Here is a 16,895-nt window from a genome sequence, read left to right as displayed (position 1 = left end):
CCCACCTCAGCCTCCTGGGTAGCTGGGATTACAGGCGTACACCACCACGCCTGGCTAATTTTTGTGTTTTTAGTAGAGACGGGGCTTCACCCTGTTGTCCAGGCTGGTCTTGAACTCCAGACCTCAAGTGATCCACCCACCTTGGCCTCCCAAAGTGCTGTGATTACATGTGTGAGCCACCACATCCGGCTAGGAAAGGCTAATCTGTAGGGACAGGAAGAAGTACCTTGGTTGCTGAGCATTGGAGTGATAGACTGGGAAATTGCACAAAAAAATCTTTTGGGGTGGTAAAAACATTCTTTTTGTTGATTGTGGTAGTTACATGGTTGTACATATTTTTCAGACCATTGAACTGTACATTTGATGTTTGTATTGTATGTGAATTATGCCTCAATACAATTAGAAAAAGGAAGTTTCTTCCACACATGGAAGAAACTTGTAGTAGTGATTATTTCTCAAGAGATAAACTGGGGATCACAAGTGGGCAGCTTTTTTTCCCTTAAATTCAGTGGTAAGAATGAGATTTTCAGAAAACCCTTTGCATCTATTACCTGTTCAAAAATATACACTAAAAAGTGTTAGATATGTAGATTTGTATGATGTTACACCCTAGGTTACTCTCACCAATGACTAGGGTATGATATTTATTGAGGCCATGCCTTGAGTTTAACAGTTGTGATTTAATACTATTTTGTAACATTTTGCTTAAATACAACATAAAGCTTACCATTTTAACCATTTTAAGTATCACTAACATTAAGTACATCCGCATTGCTGTGCAACTATCACCACTATCTCCAGAACTTTTTTATGTTCCCAAACTGGAACTCTACCCTTTAAACATGAACTCCCAGTTCCCTCCTCCCCACAAACCCTCATGGCCATTATTATACTTCTCTCTCTGAATTTGTTCTAGGTCCCTCATACAAGTGATATTGTACAATACTTGTGTGTGTCTGGCTTAGTACAATTTTACAACTTTTTGTAGAAGGAAATAAAGTAGCCAAGAAGTGCAGAATAACATGACCAAAGCTCAGCAGCTTTTTTTTGTTGTTTTTTTGTTTTTTTTTTTGAGACGGAGTCTTGCTCTGTGGCCCAGGCTGGATTGCAGTGGCCGGATTTCAGCTCACTACAAGCTCCGCCTCCTGGGTTTACGCCATTCTCCTGCCTCAGCCTCCCAAGTAGCTGGGACTGCAGGTGCCCGCCACCTTGCCCGGCTAGTTTTTTTTTTTTGTATTTTTTAGTAGAGACGGGGTTTCACCGTGTTAGCCAGGATGGTCTCGATCTCCTGACCTTGTGATCCGCCCGTCTCAGCCTCCCAAAGTGCTGGGATTACAGGCTTGAGCCACCGCGCCCGGCCAGCTCAGCAGCTTTTATTTTGTTTTCCAGAATTCCTTCCAACTTAAGGGCAGCCAAAACTCATTATTTTAATAAACCTGACTATAAATTGCCTATGTAACTCATGAAAGATAGGTCGAATAAATTATATAGTCTCTTGACTAATACATTTCCAGATCTTTAATTTTGACATCTAATTTACTTTTAGAATAACTTAATTTGCTCAGTAAAACCAAAGTACTTGTTACCATAAATCTTTTATCAAGGGGGAAGGGGAAGGTGAAGAGAAGTTGGTTAATGGGTACAAAAGTACAGTTAGATAGATGGAATATGTTCTATTTTTTGATAGTGTAGAAGGGAGACTATAGTTATTATTTTGTTGTATATTTCAGAACAGCTAGCAGAGAATTGGAATGTTACCAGTACAAAGAAGAGAGAAGTGTTTGAAGTGACAGATATCCTAATTACCCTGATTTTATTATTATACATTGTGTACATGTATCAAAATATCACATATACCACAAAAATACATACAACTGTTATACATCAGTTTTTAAAAAAGAAAAAATTATTATGTAATGACCATGTGCTGTTGGTAGTACTTTTCTGTTATTAATAAGACCAGTGACCTAACAGGAATTTAGTACCTTCACAGTTTAAACCTGTGTATCATAATGTTTTGAAAATATCAGTTATACTTTATTATTTTAAGAGAGCGCAAGTTGAAGGGAAGATAATCTTATTTGGCCCTCTTGTACTGAGTGACTTTTAGCATTTTACTTATTTTTAATTTTTTAATTTTTTGAGATGGGGTCTGGCTGTTTTGGCCAGGTTGGTCTTGAACTCATAGCCTCAAGCAATCCTCCTGTCTCAGCATCCCAGTGGGCTAGGATTACGGGCATGAGCCACTGTGCCTGGCTTAGCATTTTATTTATGAAGTGTTTTAACAGGAAAACCAAGATAATTTTTATATATCTATAGACTTGTGAAATAAGGAAGCTCTGAAAATTATGTTGTCTAATTTGTATCCAGTTCAGTTCAGGAAAACTAGTGAGCATATGCTAGGCGGGAAGTGCCATGAATTGTTTCTTTCTGAGCTCATTTAGTAAGGGGCATTAGAGCCTGTTCAGGTTATTTCCATATAAGACAACCTGAAATAGTGTGGTAGAGGTATGAAGTACAGTGGGAAAATGTTAAAACAGTTTATTCTGGGAAGATACTGAGTTTGATAAAGCTTCTTTTAACTTTTTATAATTTCTAGTGCCTTGAAACCAAATGCAGGCTCCTGGCTACCTTTTAGCCCCTCTCCTGCTCAGCCGTAGTCTACATCCTGAATAACTGATTTGATCTTTTATTGTAACTCAGTTCTTACCCTCTTTTCTAGTCAAGCAACTTATGGTGTCTGATATAGGATGGTTACTAAATTCTTATGCAAGAGATTCAACAACAGCTGACACTTAAAAATAGCCATTAGCAACTCCTTTAATCATTAACATGGACCAAAAGTGTAGAGGAGAAAAAGTTTAAATATATGTGGAGAATGGAGAGGAGTATATAGATAACTTCTAAATTTATCGTAGAAGCTTTGTTTCCAGTCTATTTATGGGCTTCTATTTTTACTTCCTGAGTTTAGAGAAGTTAGGAGTTGGAAAATTGCAACTCCTTAAGGAAAAAAGAAAAGCCATATTCTGTGTCCTGTAGGCCAGTGGTCCCCACCCAACCTTTTTGTCACCAGGGACTGGTTTTGTGGAAGACAATTTTTCCATCAACAGGGGTGGGAGGAGGATGGTTTCTGGTTGATTCAAGTGCATTACATTTATTGTGCACTTTATTTCTATTATTACATTGTAATATATAATGAAATACACAGCTCACCATAATGTAGACACAATGGGAGCCCTGAGCTTGTTTTTCTGCAAGTAGACAGTCCCCTTTGGTGGTGATGGGAGACAGTGACAGATCATCAAGCATTGGGTTCTCATAAGAATCGTGCAACCTAGATCCCTCATTTTCGTACCTCACAATAGAATTTGCGCTCCTATGAGAATCTAATGCCACCGCTGATCTGACAGGAAGTGGAGCTCAGGCAGTAATGGGAGTGATGGGGAGCGGCTGTAAGTACAGATACAGCTTTGCTTGCTTGCCCGCTGCTCACCTCCTGCTCTGCAGCCTGGTTCCCAATAGGCTACAAACCACTACTAGACCTGGGCTGGGGACCCCAACTGTAGACCTTTTAAATGCTTGGAAGACCTTGTCCTGACTAATACTTTGTCCTTTGAATAACTCAAAACTTTTCTAGGAAATCGTTTCTCTAATTTTTCAATGGATTATTAAATCCTGGGTGTATCCACACTGAATTATGATTGCTTGTTGTATTTGTGTAGACCAGTGTTTCTCAACTGGGGCCTCCCAGGGACATTTGGCAATGTCTGGATGCATATTTGGTTTTCACAGTAAAGCGAGTGCTACTGGTATCTTGTATGAAGAGATTAGGTATGCTGCTCAAACACCCTATTGTAGTATGCAGGATAGCTGAGTTAGTTTCAGGAGTTAATATTGTTTTATTTTGTACTTTTTAGTTTGTATAGAAGTGAATGTAGTACACAATATAGTATTGGTTGTCCATTTCCCATTATTGTTTACTTTCCATGGTAATACAGATTTTCATGAGTGGCTATTATCCACTTAATTTTCTACTTGTAACATAGGCCTCTAAAAATGTGTGGATTAAGAATAAAAGAATATTCCTGAATAATAATTTTAGATGCATGTTAGAATGCTTTCAGGGAAAATAAGGGTGATATACTATTGAAGTATCTGAATTCCATGCATCTATTAAAACCCAAAATACATTTGTGTTGGTATGGTGAAGAAACTTTTTATAGCATTGGTATTACTACTTTTACTTTAGTTCTATATGAAGTTTTCGAACTATTGTATTATAGTAGAAACAGCCTTTCATTTTATTTTGAGCATGCTGAATATCTTGTTTCTGAGCAAACATATGAGCTGGGTATTTAGGTATTTGAGAAATTAAGCCAGTTCCTGCTTTCAGAGCAGCTCAGAGAGAGGGGAAAATGACATAACTCCATATAGACAGTACAGTAGTATATATAGAAAGTTCTGGGGAGTGTTGAGGAAGAGAAGACATTCAAGCTGTTTCAAAACTACCAGCCTAATCATAGGGGATAGGTTTTACAGGTAGAGAAAATAGTTTGTGTAAAAAGTAAAGAGGCATAAAAGAGCATGAAATTTGTGAGTCACTGTGCATGCTTATAGTTTACAGTGCTTAAGGAGAAGGGAGTGTTCAGAGATCATTTTCAGAAAAAGGTTAAAACCATGACTCTCATACAGATATAAAACAAATAAAAATGAATGTGACCGGGTGTGGTGGCTCACGCCTGTAATCCCAGCACTTTGGGAGGCTGAGGCAGGCCGATTACTTGAGGTCAGGAGTTCAAGACCAACCTGGCCAATATGTTGAAACCCCATCTCTACTAAAAATACAAAATTTAGCTGGGCGTGGTGGTGGACACCTGTAATCCCAGCTACTTGGGAGGCTGAGGCAGGAGAGTTGCTTGGTCTTGCCACTACACTCCAGCTTGGGCAATAGAACGAGACTCCATTTCAGGGGGGAAAAACAAAAAAAGAATGCTAAAATCATTCAAACACATGTTATAGCAGTTCAAACGTAAACTTTTAAACAACACACATTTATATGAAGTAATGAAATGTTGAAATACGTTGTAAATGGTAGCAAAGTTTTTTTTTTTTTCCATAGAAGGGGAAAGAAGTCAATGAATTTCTGCCAGATAGGATAGAAATTGCATGTTTGTCACTTGCCTACAATTTATAGATTTATGGAATAGCTCCCATGGAATCAATCTGACAGTGTGTAGTTTTGCATTGGAGTGCAGTTTTTTTTTTTCTATAGGGAGAGCAGGAAATTGGAAAGCACCTTCCAGTGTTCTACCAAAGAATCTGTACTGTATATAATAGGGAGTCAGCAAAGTTTTTGGATTTGGAGAATGAAACGAGACTGTGTTTTAGATGAAACAGTTGAGGTGGCAGCATATAGGATTAATTGAATGAAGGAGCAATCAGTGCAGTTAGGCTGTTACAGTAGCAGTAAGAGGGAAGAGGAGGGACAGATCGAGTGTACATTAGGAATTAGAATCTTTAAAACTTATTCGGCATAGTTGAGGCAATGAGAAGAGACAAGGCTTCTGGCTTAAGCAATTGTAAGGATAGTGGGTCATTTTACTGAGAAAGGGGGCCTGTAAGAGGAAAAGCAGTGTTAGGGGAAAAACAAAGATCGTTTTTGGACATTTGCCTTTTGAGATGATATGGCATACCAAGGTGGAAATGTTCCTTATGCAGTTGTAAGCCATAGGTTTGGAACTAAGAAGGACTGTGGGCTAAAGATGTCAGTCTGGAATCATCATTTAAATCGGAATTTATATTAGAATAAGTAACATCAACCAGTTACCTAGGGAGAAAATACAGAGAAGAGGAAAAAGACCAAGAACCCTGGGAACATCTTTATTTGCATGGTCCTAAAGAACAATTATGGTGTATATCTCAGGGGCATTATAATATGTTTATCAGTCTTGCTTTTAATTCTTAATAACAACAGCTTTTCAGCTTTAATTTTATCTTTCATTGGCATCTGAAACCGTATGTTTTCTTAGGTTGTGGTCTGTTTGTAGACCAGCAGGAGAGCTTTGAATAAAAAATTCTTATTCATGTGTCATTTTAGTGATATACTCCCTCATTTTAGATGTCAAGTTGAGAAAGACTGTGTGAAAAGTGAGATCACCAGTGGACAGAGAAGAAAGAGGAACTCACCCTTAGGTGTCTTACAATACTGTCTTTAAAGCATTGTGGATTTCTGTAATTACATCTCGTACCAAATGCATTTCAGACTCATTGGGGGCTAAGGGCTGAGGGCTGTGCTGCTTTGCTCTGCTATTTAGGATTATTGTATAGCTAAGTTTGAATGGATTCTACTGTTTAGTAATTGAGGGGAAGAGAAACCTACATTATTTGTGTTCCCATTTTACCTTTCTTCACAATTTCATGGTTAATGTATCATTTCCTCTGTTTTGAAAGAATATACTGACCCTATTTTTTCCTCAGAGTTTTTTCTTCGAGTTCATTTTGACATAGAAACTCATCTCCCTCACCACTATCACCACCATGTAGGTAGGAAGTACAGTTTTAGGTTATTAAATACTTATTTAGTTTTTTTAAAATGTATATATATAGATGTATTCTAAACTATAAAATCTGTTTAGAGGATTTTGTGGTTAAAATTTGTTTGAAAAAGCTTTTTAAACTGGCATTTTTATATTTAATAACATTTGCAGTTTAAAATTCAGAGAAACCTTGAAAAATTTTACTTTCATTTTTTCTTTTTAGATCATCCAATTATGATGGGTTTTGAACCCCTTGTGAACCAGAGGCTACTTCCACCTACCTTCCCTCGATATGCAAAAATAATTAAAAGAGAAGAAATGGTCAACTATTTTGCAAGATTAATAGATAGAATAAAAACTGTCTGTGAGGTTGTGAATTTAACAAATTTACATTGTATCCTGGTAAGTACAAATCTCTGTTCCAGAATATAACTTCCATTTAAAAAAAGTGATACATAATAATTGTACATATTTATGTGGTAGCTTTGGTTTAACAACACAATAGTTGATCACTTTATAGACACTGACCAAGGATAAATACTACTCTGTCTATTTTCTGTGATAGCTAGAGGATTAAGTGGTTCACAAATATTATACATACGTACATTCTATTTAATCCTCAAAAGCTTTTACACTATTTTAGAGATTAAGAAGCTGACATTGAAAGGTTAGATAATTCATCCAAGATTTCTTTTGAGACAGGGTCTCGCTCTCTTGTCTAGGCTGGAGGGCAGTGGTGTGATCTTGGCTCAAAGCGAACTTGAACTCTTTTTTTTTTTTTTGTGGAGATGGAGGCCTTGATCTGTCACCTAGGTGACAGTGCAGTGGCACGATCTCAGCTCACTACAGCCTTGACCTTCTTGGCTCAAGCGATCCTTCTGCTTCTCATCCTCCCAAGAAGCTGAGACCACAGGCGTGTGCCACTACGCCCAACAATATTTTAGTTTAATCATAATTTTTGTAGAGATGGGGTCTCATTATGTTACCCAGGCTGGTCTTGAACTCCTGAGTTTAAGCAGTCCTCCCACTTCTGCCTCCCAAAATGCTGGGTATGCAGGTGAGAGCTACCGTGCTCTGCCAACCTTGAACTCTTGAGATCAGGTGATCCTCCCACTTCAACCTCCCAAGTAGCTGGGAGAGACACATGCCACTAGACCTGGCTAAATTTTATTTTATTATTATTATTTTTTGAGATGGGGTTTCCCTCTGTTGCCCAGTCTGGAATGCAGTTGTGTGATCTCAGCTCCCTGCAACCTCCACCTCCCAGACTCAAGCTGTCATTCTACATCAGCCTCCCAAGTAGCTGGGACTGCAAGCGTGTGCCACCATGCATGGCTGATTTTTTGTATTTTTGGTAGAGATAGGGTTTCACCATTTTGCCCAGGCTGGTCTCTGACTCCTGAGCTCAAGTGATCCACCTGCTTCAGCCTCCCAAAGTGCTAGGATTACAGGTGTGAGTCACTGCACCCAGTCAATTTTTAAATTTTTATTTATTGTGGAGACAAGGTCTCACCATGTGGCCCAGGCTGGTCTCGAACTCTTGAACTCAAGCAGTCCTTCCATCTTGGCCTCCCAAAGTGCCAGGATTATAGGCATGGGTCAGTGCACTTGGCCTCACCTTAGTTTTAAGAGTGGGGATTGAACTCTGGATTCTGTCTTCAAAACATATAAATGTGTATATGTATGCTGGTATACATAAACATGTATTTAAGTGTGTGTGTTTATATATAAATATATGTATGTATAGATATGTATAATTTTTTTATATATATATATATATTTTTTTTTTTTTTTTTTTTTTTGAGACAGAGTCTTGCTCTGTCACCCAGGCTGGAGTGCAGTGGCACGATCTCGGCTCACTGCAAGCTCCACCTCCCAGGTTCACGCCATACTCCTGCCTCAGCCTCCTGAGTAGCTGGGACTACTGGTGCCTGCCACCACACCCAGCTGATTTTTTGTATTTTTAGTAGAGACGGGGTTTCACCGTGTTAGGCAGGATGATCTCGATCTGCTGACCTCGTGATCCGCCCGCCTTGGACTCCCAAAGTGCTGGGATTACAGGCATGAGCCACCGTGCCAGGCCTTAAGTGTATATATGTATACTTTTACATATAAAAATAGGATCATGATGTTTGGTAACCTGCTTTTTAAAATTGCTTGTCTCTGTATCATGGACATCTTCCTTTTCATGTCAACAAATACATGACAAATTCTAAATTATTTTAATGGCTGTGTGGTATTCCATTTTAAGCATATATTACAGGTTTTTTCATGTCATTCATTTAAATTACATTTAGGTAATTTTCAGTGTTACAAACAATACTAAGATGAACATATGTATAGGTAAATCTTTTTATTATATGCTTCCTTCCCCCTTAAGATAAATTCCTAAAAAACAAAGCTGCTAGGTACATTTTTAACTATCATATTTTGGATTAATATTTTTTATGGGTTAAAATATAGCAAAACAAGGCTCATTTTAAGAACATTCAGAGGCCGGGCGCGGTGGCTCAAGCCTGTAATCCCAGCACTTTGGGAGGCCGAGACGGGCGGATCACGAGGTCAGGAGATCGAGACCATCCTGGCTAACACTGTGAAACCCCGTCTCTACTAAAAAATACAAAAAAACTAGCCAGGCGAGGTGGCGGGCGCCTGTAGTCCCAGCTACTCGGGAGGCTGAGGCAGGAGAATGGCGTGAACCTGAGAGGCGGAGCTTGCAGTGAGCCGAGATCCGGCCACTGCACTCCAGCCTGGGCGACAGAGCAAGACTTTGTCCCCAAAAAAAAAAAAAAAAAAAGAACATTCAGAGATGGAGCTTTTTTTTGTTTGTTTTTTGGTTTTTTCTCCTGTACCCGCTGACAGCAGAAAAGCTTTTTAATTGGTAAGGTTATAGTAGCACATGTAAGGTTAGTTGGAAGGGTAGAAAATGTGCAAGACAGTACTGTTGTTCTTAGGACGTAAGTACACTAACATCTATGGCATAGCTAGGCATTTGAGTGTCACCTTACACGCTGAGGTATGGAATTGCCAGCCCCATGTCATTTCCTCTGTGAAATCTTCCCCTTTGGTTGCTGGTTGCCATTGTACCTGTGTTCCTTGAGATCACACAGTATATAGTTTATACTCCCAGCAGCAGTCTCTGGGAAGTAGTTGATAGTAAAGATTTGTGCTTTTGTTTATGTTCTTTATTTTTCCTTCTATTAATTTTTTGTCATTAAAACCCAGCTTAAGTCTTCATTCTTTTACTAAACTTTCACTCATTATGCCTTTAATACCTTATGTTGCATTTGCTTTCTTATACTGTGTTATAAGAATCAGAATTTTTAAAGTTCCTAGAAAAAAGATCACAGACAGTTTTACATCTAAACTAAAGGTTCAGAGGTTCTAAAGTAACCCAATTAGATGACTATAATAGCATATGTGGAATGAGAATATATATTTTCTTACTCTTTTCTGCCACATTGACTTTTTTTTTAATCGTAATTGTTACGTGGATATGCATTTGTGTTCACTAGATTAATCGCAAGGTCTTTAGGTAAAAACCTATAAACCCACATCAACCATAAGGTAATATGTTTTTAATGTATATGGTTGTTTTACCAGTTGTATCGGTAGGCAAACGGACTTTAAAATATTTCTTTTTAGTAAGCAACAGGGCTGACTTGCGTTGTGGCAGGCTTCTGATATTGAAGGCTAAGTTGTCTGCCATTATTGTCGGTCAGTTTCACTGAGCCCTCTGAGGAAACCATGGCCCATTGCAGTTACCTTAGGGGGACCCACATTGGTTCTAACCAAGGGTAGGTAGCTGAGGCATTGTCAGTGATCCTTTAGACTTTTCTCAGCAAGCTGCAGGATTTCTTAATAAAGAGCTTGATCACATAGATGCCTGAATAGGCATTTATTCTGGTTTCGGTTTCTGAAGAGCTGCTATCCCAAGCCCAAATAGTTATCATTAACAAATCCAAGTATTAAAATACATACATTATTTAACTATAAAATTTGGAAGATGCAGAGAACCGCAAAGATGATATGCTGTCCCACCCTTTATAGATGTTAGCGTTTCAGTGTATTTTGTCATCTGGTTTTACATCTACATATAAACCTGTATCTTTTCATTTTTAGATGAATTTCTTTAAAAAGAATTTTACATTTGGGGGTACATGTGAAGGTTTGTTGCATAAATAAACACGCATCTCAGGGGTTTGTTGTATATATTATTACATCACCCAGGTATTAAGCTCAGTACCCAATACTTATCTTTTCTGCTTTTCTCCCTCCTCCTACCCTCCCCACTCAAGTAGATCCCAGTGTCTGTCGTTTCCTTGTTTGTGTTCATAAGTTCTTACCATTTAGCTCTCACTTGTAAGTGAGAACATGCAGGATTTGGTTTCTCTTCCTCTGTTAGTTTGCTAAGGATGATAGCCTTCAGCTCTATCCATGTTCCCACAGAAGACACGATCTCGTTCTTTTTTATGGCTGCATAATATTCCATGGTGTATATGTAACACAATTTCTTTCTTTCTTTCTTTTTTTTTTTTTGAGACAGAGTTTCGCTCTTGTTGCTGAGGCTGGAGTGGAATGGTGTGATCTCGGCTCACTGTAACCTCTGCCTCCTGGGTTCAAGCGATTCTCCTGCCTCAGCCTCCCAAGTAGCTGGGATTTAGCTGGGATTACAGGTGTGCGCCACCACGCCTGGCTAATTTTTGTGTTTTTAGTAGAGATGGGGTTTCATCATGTTGGCCAGGTTGGTCTCGAACTCCTGACCTCAGGTGATTGGCCTGCTTCGGACTCCCAAAGTGCTGGGATTATAGGTGAGAGCCACCGCTTCTGGCCGTACCACAATTTTTTTATCCAGTCTGTCACTGATGGGCATTTAGGTTGATTCCGTGTCTTTGCTATTGTGAAGAGTGCTGCAGTAAACATTCGTGTGCATGTGTCTTTGCGGTAGAATGCTTTGTATTCCTGTGGGTACATACGTAGTAATGGGACCACTGGGTCAAATGGCGGTTCTGCTTTTAGCTCTTTGAAGAATTGCCATACTGCTTTCCACAATGGCTGGGCTAATTTATACTCCTACCAACAGTGTATAAGAGTTCCCTTTTCTTTCCAACCTCACCAGCATCTGTTACTTTTTGACTTTTCAATTGCCATTCTGACTGCTGTGAGATGGTATCTCGTGGTTTTGATTTGCATTTCTCTAATGTTGAGTGATATTGAACTTTTTTCATATGCATGTTGGCTGTACGTGTGTCTTCTTTTGAGAAGTATCTATTCATGTCCTTTGCCCACTTTTTAATGAGGTTGTTTTTCTCTTGTAAATTTAAGTTCCATATAGATGCTGGATATTAGACCTTTGTCAGATGCATAGTTTGCAGATATTTTCTCCCATTCTGTAGGTTGTCTGTTGACAGTTTCGTTTGCTCCGCAGAAGCTCTTAAGTTTAATTGGAACCCATTTGTCAATTTTTGCTTTTGTTGTGGTTGCTTTTGGTGAAATCTTTGCCTGTTCCTCAGACCGAGGTGATATTGCCTAAGTTTTCTTCCAGGATTTTTATAGTGTTGGGTTTTACATTTAAGTTTTTAATGTAAAAAATAATAATTAAAAAAAGTACTTGAGTTGATTTTTGTATATGATGTAAGGGGTCCAGCTTCAGTCTTCTGCATTATGGCTCAGTTATTCTAGCACCATTTATTGAGTAGGGAGTTTTTTTCCCTATTGCTTGTTTTTGTCAACTTTGTCAAAGATCAGATGTTTGTAGATTAGTGGCCTTATTTCTGGGCTGTCTATTCTGTTCCATTGGTCTATGTGTCTGTTTTTGTATCAGCCAGTACCATGCTGTTTTGGTCATTGTAACCTTATAGTATAGTTTGAAGTCAGGTAATGTGATTCTTCCAGCTTTGTTCCTTTTGCTTATGAATGCCTTGACTATTCAGGCTCTTTTTTTGGTTCCATATAAATTTTAAAATAATTTTTTCTAGTTCTATGAAGAATGTCATTGGTAGTTTGATAGGAATAACATTGAATCTGGAAATTGCTTTGGGCAGTATAGCCATTTTAATTATATTGATTCTTCCTATCCTTGGGTGTGGGATGTTTTTCCATTTGTTTATGTCGCCTCTGATTTCTTTGAGCAGTGTTTTATAATTCTCTTTGTAGAGATTTTTTACCTCCCTGGTTTGCTGTATTCCTAGGTGGTTTTTTTTTTTTTTTTTTTTTTTTTTTTGGTGGCAGTTGTGAATGGGATTGTCTTTCTGATTTGGCTCTCAGTTTGGTTGTTGGTTGTGTATCAGAATGCTAGGGAATTCTGTACATTAATTTTGTATCCCTCAACTTTGCTGGTTATTCATCAGCTGAAGGAGCTTTGAGGCCAAGACTGTGGGGTATTTAGATAAAGAATCATGTTATCTGCAGATAGAGATAGTTTGACTTCCTCTCTTCCTGTTTTGATGCCCTTTATTTCTTACTCTTGCCTGATTGCTCTGGCTAGGACTTCTAATATTATTAATATGTTGAATAGAATTGGTGAGAGAAGGCATTCTTGTGCCGATTTTCAAGGAGAATGCTTCCAGCTTTTGCCCATTCCGTATAATGTTGATTGTGGGTTTGGCATAGATGGTTCTTACTGTTTTGAGGTGTGGTTCTTCAATACCTAGTTTATTGAGAGTGTAACATGAAGGGGTATTAAATTTTATCAAAAGGCTTTTCTACATCTATTGAGATAATCATGTGATTTTTGTCTTTAGTTCTGTTTATGTGATGAATCACATTTACTGATTTTTTGTATGTTGAATCAACCTTGCATCCCAAGGATGAAGCCTACTTGATCGTGGTCAATTAGTTTTTTGATGTGCTGCTGGATTCAATTTGCAAGTACTTTGTCGAGGATTTTTGCATCAATGTTCATCAAAGATACTGGCCTGAAGTCTTCTTTTTTTGTCGGGTCTCTGCCAGGTTTTGGTGTCAAGATGATGCTAGCCTCATAGAAGGAGTTGGGGAGAAGTCCCTCCTCAGTTTTTTGCAATAGTTTCTGTAGGAACGGTACCAGCTCTTCTTTGTACATCTGGTAGAATTCACCTGTGAATCCGTCAGGTCCTGGCCTTTTTTTTTGGTTGGTAGGTTATTTATTACTCATTCCGTTTTGAAGCTTATTACTGGTGTGTTCAGGGAATCAATTTCTTCCTGGCTCAGTCTTGGGAGAGTGTTTGTGTCCAGGAATTTATCCATCTCTTCTAGGTTTTCTAGTTTGTGTGTGTGGAGATGTTCATGGTAGTTTCTGATGGTGGTTTTTATTTATTTAGGGTCAGTGGTAATATTCCGTTCATCATTTCTAATTATGTTTATTTGGATCTTCTCCCATTTCTTCTTAATTAGTCTAGCTAGTAGCCTATTTTATTAATTTTTTTCAAAAAACTAATTGCAGGATTTGTTGATCTTTTGAATGGATTTTTGTGTCTTGATTTCCCTCATTTCAGCTCTGATTTTTGTTAGTCCTTGTCTTCTACTAGCTTGGGGATTTTTTGTTCTTGGTTTCTCTGATTCTTTCAGTTGTGAAGTTAGGTTGTTGGAGATCTTTCTAACTTATTGATGTGGACAATACATGCTATGAATTTCCTTCTTAACACTGCCTTAGCTGTGTCCTAGAGATTCTTGATTTCTGCCTTGATTTCATTATTTACCCAAAAGGCATTCAGGAGCATGTTGTTTAATTGACATGTAATTGCATGGTTTTAAGTGATTTTCATTGTGTTGACTTCTATTTTTATTACGCTGTGGTCCAAGAGTATGTTTGGTATGACTTCAGTTCATTTACATTTGTTGAGTATTGTTTTATGTCCAGTTGTGTGGTCAATTTTAGAGTATGTGCCATGTGGTGATGTGAAGGATGTATATTCTGTTGTTTTGGGTGGAGACTTCTGTAAAGGTCTGTCAAATCCGTTTGGTCCAGTGCTGAGTTTAGGTCCTCAATATATTTGTTAATTTTTTGTCTAGATGATCCATCTAATACTGTCATTGGAGTGTTGAAGTATCCCACTGTTATTGTGTGGGAGTTGTGTCTCTCTGTAGGTCTTTAAGAACTTGCTTTAGGAATCTGAATGCATATATATTTAGGATAGTTAGGTTTTCTTGTTGAATTGAACCCTTCAGCCTATGAGTGTCATTATGTGTGAGATGAGTCTCTTGAAGACAGCACCTCAGTAGGTCTTGCTTTTTTATCCAGCTGTCACTCTGTTTTTCAAGTGGGCCATTTAGCCCTTTTACATTCAGGTTAGTATGATATGTGTGGACTTGATCCTGTCATTATGGTGTTAGCTGGTTATTATGTTGGCTTGTTTCTGTGATTGCATTATAGTGACTCTAGTCTGTGTGTTTAAGTGTGTTTTTGTATTAGCTGGTAGTAGTCTTGCCTTTCTGTATTTAGTGCTCCTTTCAAGATCCTCTTGTGAGGTAGGACTGGTGGTAATGAAGTCCCTCAACCTTTGCTTATCTGAAAAGGATCTTATTTCTCCTTCACTTAGGAAGCTTAGTTTGGTGAAATATGAAATTCTTGGTTGAAGATTTTTAAAAGAATGTTGAATATAGGCCCCCAATCTCTTCTTGTAGGGTATCAGCTGAGAGGTCTCCTTTTAGCCTGATGGGGATCCCTTTTTAGGGTACCTGCCCTTCCTTTGTAGCTGCCTTTAACATTTGTTTCATTTCGGCTTTGGAAAACCTGAGGATTGTATGCTTTGGGGATGATCTGCTTGTGCAGAATCTTGCAGGACTTTTCTGTATTTCCTGAATATGAATGTTGGCTTCTCTAGCAAGGTTGGGGAAGTTTTCACGGACAGTACTCAGAAATATGTTTTCCAAGATGTTTGCTTTCTCCCCCTCCCTTTCAGGGATGCCAGTGATTCAGAGTTGGCCTCTTTCCATAATCCCATACTTCTCAGAGGTTTTTTCATTCCTTTTTATTCTTTTTTCTTTATTTTTGTCTGACTGTCTTATTTCAGAGAACCAGTCTTCAAGTTCTGAGATTCTTTCTTCACCTCGGTTTATTTTGCTGTTAATACTTGTGATTGCATAGTGAAATTCTTGTATTTTTCAGCTCTGTCAGACCTTTTAGGTTCTTTTTTATGCCAGCTATTTTATCCTTCAGCTCCTGTATCACTTTATTATGATTCTTATTTTTCTTGGATTGGGTTTTGCCATCCTCCTGAATCTCTATGATCTTTGGTCCTGTCCGTATTCTGAATTCTATTTTTGTCATTCCAGCCAGTTCAGCCTGGTTAAGAACTCATGTTGGAGAACTGGTGCAGTCATTTGGAGGACATATGACACTCTGGCCTTTTGAGTTACCATAGTTCTTGCATTGGTTCTTTCTCATCTCTGTGTGTGGGTGTTCCTTTGCATTGTAGATTGAGTAAAGTCAATAGACTTCTTTTCTGGATGTTTTCACTGGGCCGAGGCTTTCTGTAGGGTCTTTATTTGAAGCTGACTTCTTGTGTCCGGTTTCAGAGTCGGGTATGTTAGTGAGGTGCTTTTGTTGTGTGATCCAGCAGGTGACACCTAGGCTTATTTGATCACTTGGTAGAATCTTGCTCAGAAACCCGTATCTTTTGGTCTTTCCCTGTAGTTAGCAACAGTCAGTAATGTGCATCCAGTTGACTTGGTTACTTGGAATTTATTTCTGTGAAATAGGAACTAAAGTTCTGCCATGACTTAGTAAATTATTGTTGGTATTATTTTTATGGTATACAAATTTAATATTGGTATCCACATAATTCCATGATTGGTCAGTTTTTTAAGAAAAGTTTTTAGAGTCTAGAATTATCCATTGTCCCTTTTATACAATTAAACAATTTCTATAGAAATAACCTTTATTTGTTATATTTTAACTCTGGTACTATGTCATTTCCAGAAGGTCTAGTAAAAATTATACTCTATATGATGAAGTATTTTTAGCTTTTATTTAATCTGTTAATGACACTGCTTTTTCTTTATGTATCTGTTAGGATTTTTTCTGTGAATTTAGTGAACAGTCACCATGTGTTCTTTCAAGATCTCTGTTACAGGTAAGTTCCACTTAGTTTCACAATACTTCTTTAAACATTACATGTGTATTGACATTGTTTTATTGATTGATTGAACAAAAGGTAGATGCTTTTAAAGGATTTTCCAGTTAGTGTTGTGTATTTTTTAATTGAAGTATTAACTTTAAGCATTAGACATTCATCAAGGTCATATCCTAGGTCATAAAACAAACCTCAGTAATTCAAAAACAATCAAAATCACACAAAGTATCTTTCTTATTTTAGAATTAAACTAGTAACCAACAAGAGAAAGATATCCAGGAAAATCTCCAAATATTTTGAAATTAAA

The 16,895-nt window shown here is 38.0% G+C and overlaps 1 protein-coding gene across 7 annotated transcripts in view; it reads left to right on the top strand.

The window, feature by feature from the left end:
- Nucleotides 1-16,895, top strand: part of NAA35 (N-alpha-acetyltransferase 35, NatC auxiliary subunit) — an 88,507-nt gene that overhangs the window by 53,210 nt on the left and 18,402 nt on the right. For all 7 annotated transcript variants that reach the window (XM_033236918.1, XM_033236920.1, XM_033236921.1 and 4 more), the window contains exons 12-13: nt 6,760-6,938; nt 16,529-16,588. In XM_033236918.1, coding sequence (XP_033092809.1) covers nt 6,760-6,938; nt 16,529-16,588 — 239 coding nt within the window. The remainder of the gene's footprint in view (nt 1-6,759; nt 6,939-16,528; nt 16,589-16,895) is intronic.

Source organism: Trachypithecus francoisi, unplaced genomic scaffold (assembly GCF_009764315.1).
Source record: "Trachypithecus francoisi isolate TF-2019V2 unplaced genomic scaffold, Tfra_2.0 Lachesis_group16, whole genome shotgun sequence".
Taxonomy (NCBI): Eukaryota; Metazoa; Chordata; class Mammalia; order Primates; family Cercopithecidae; genus Trachypithecus; species Trachypithecus francoisi.
This window is presented reverse-complemented; position numbering and strand designations above follow the sequence as displayed.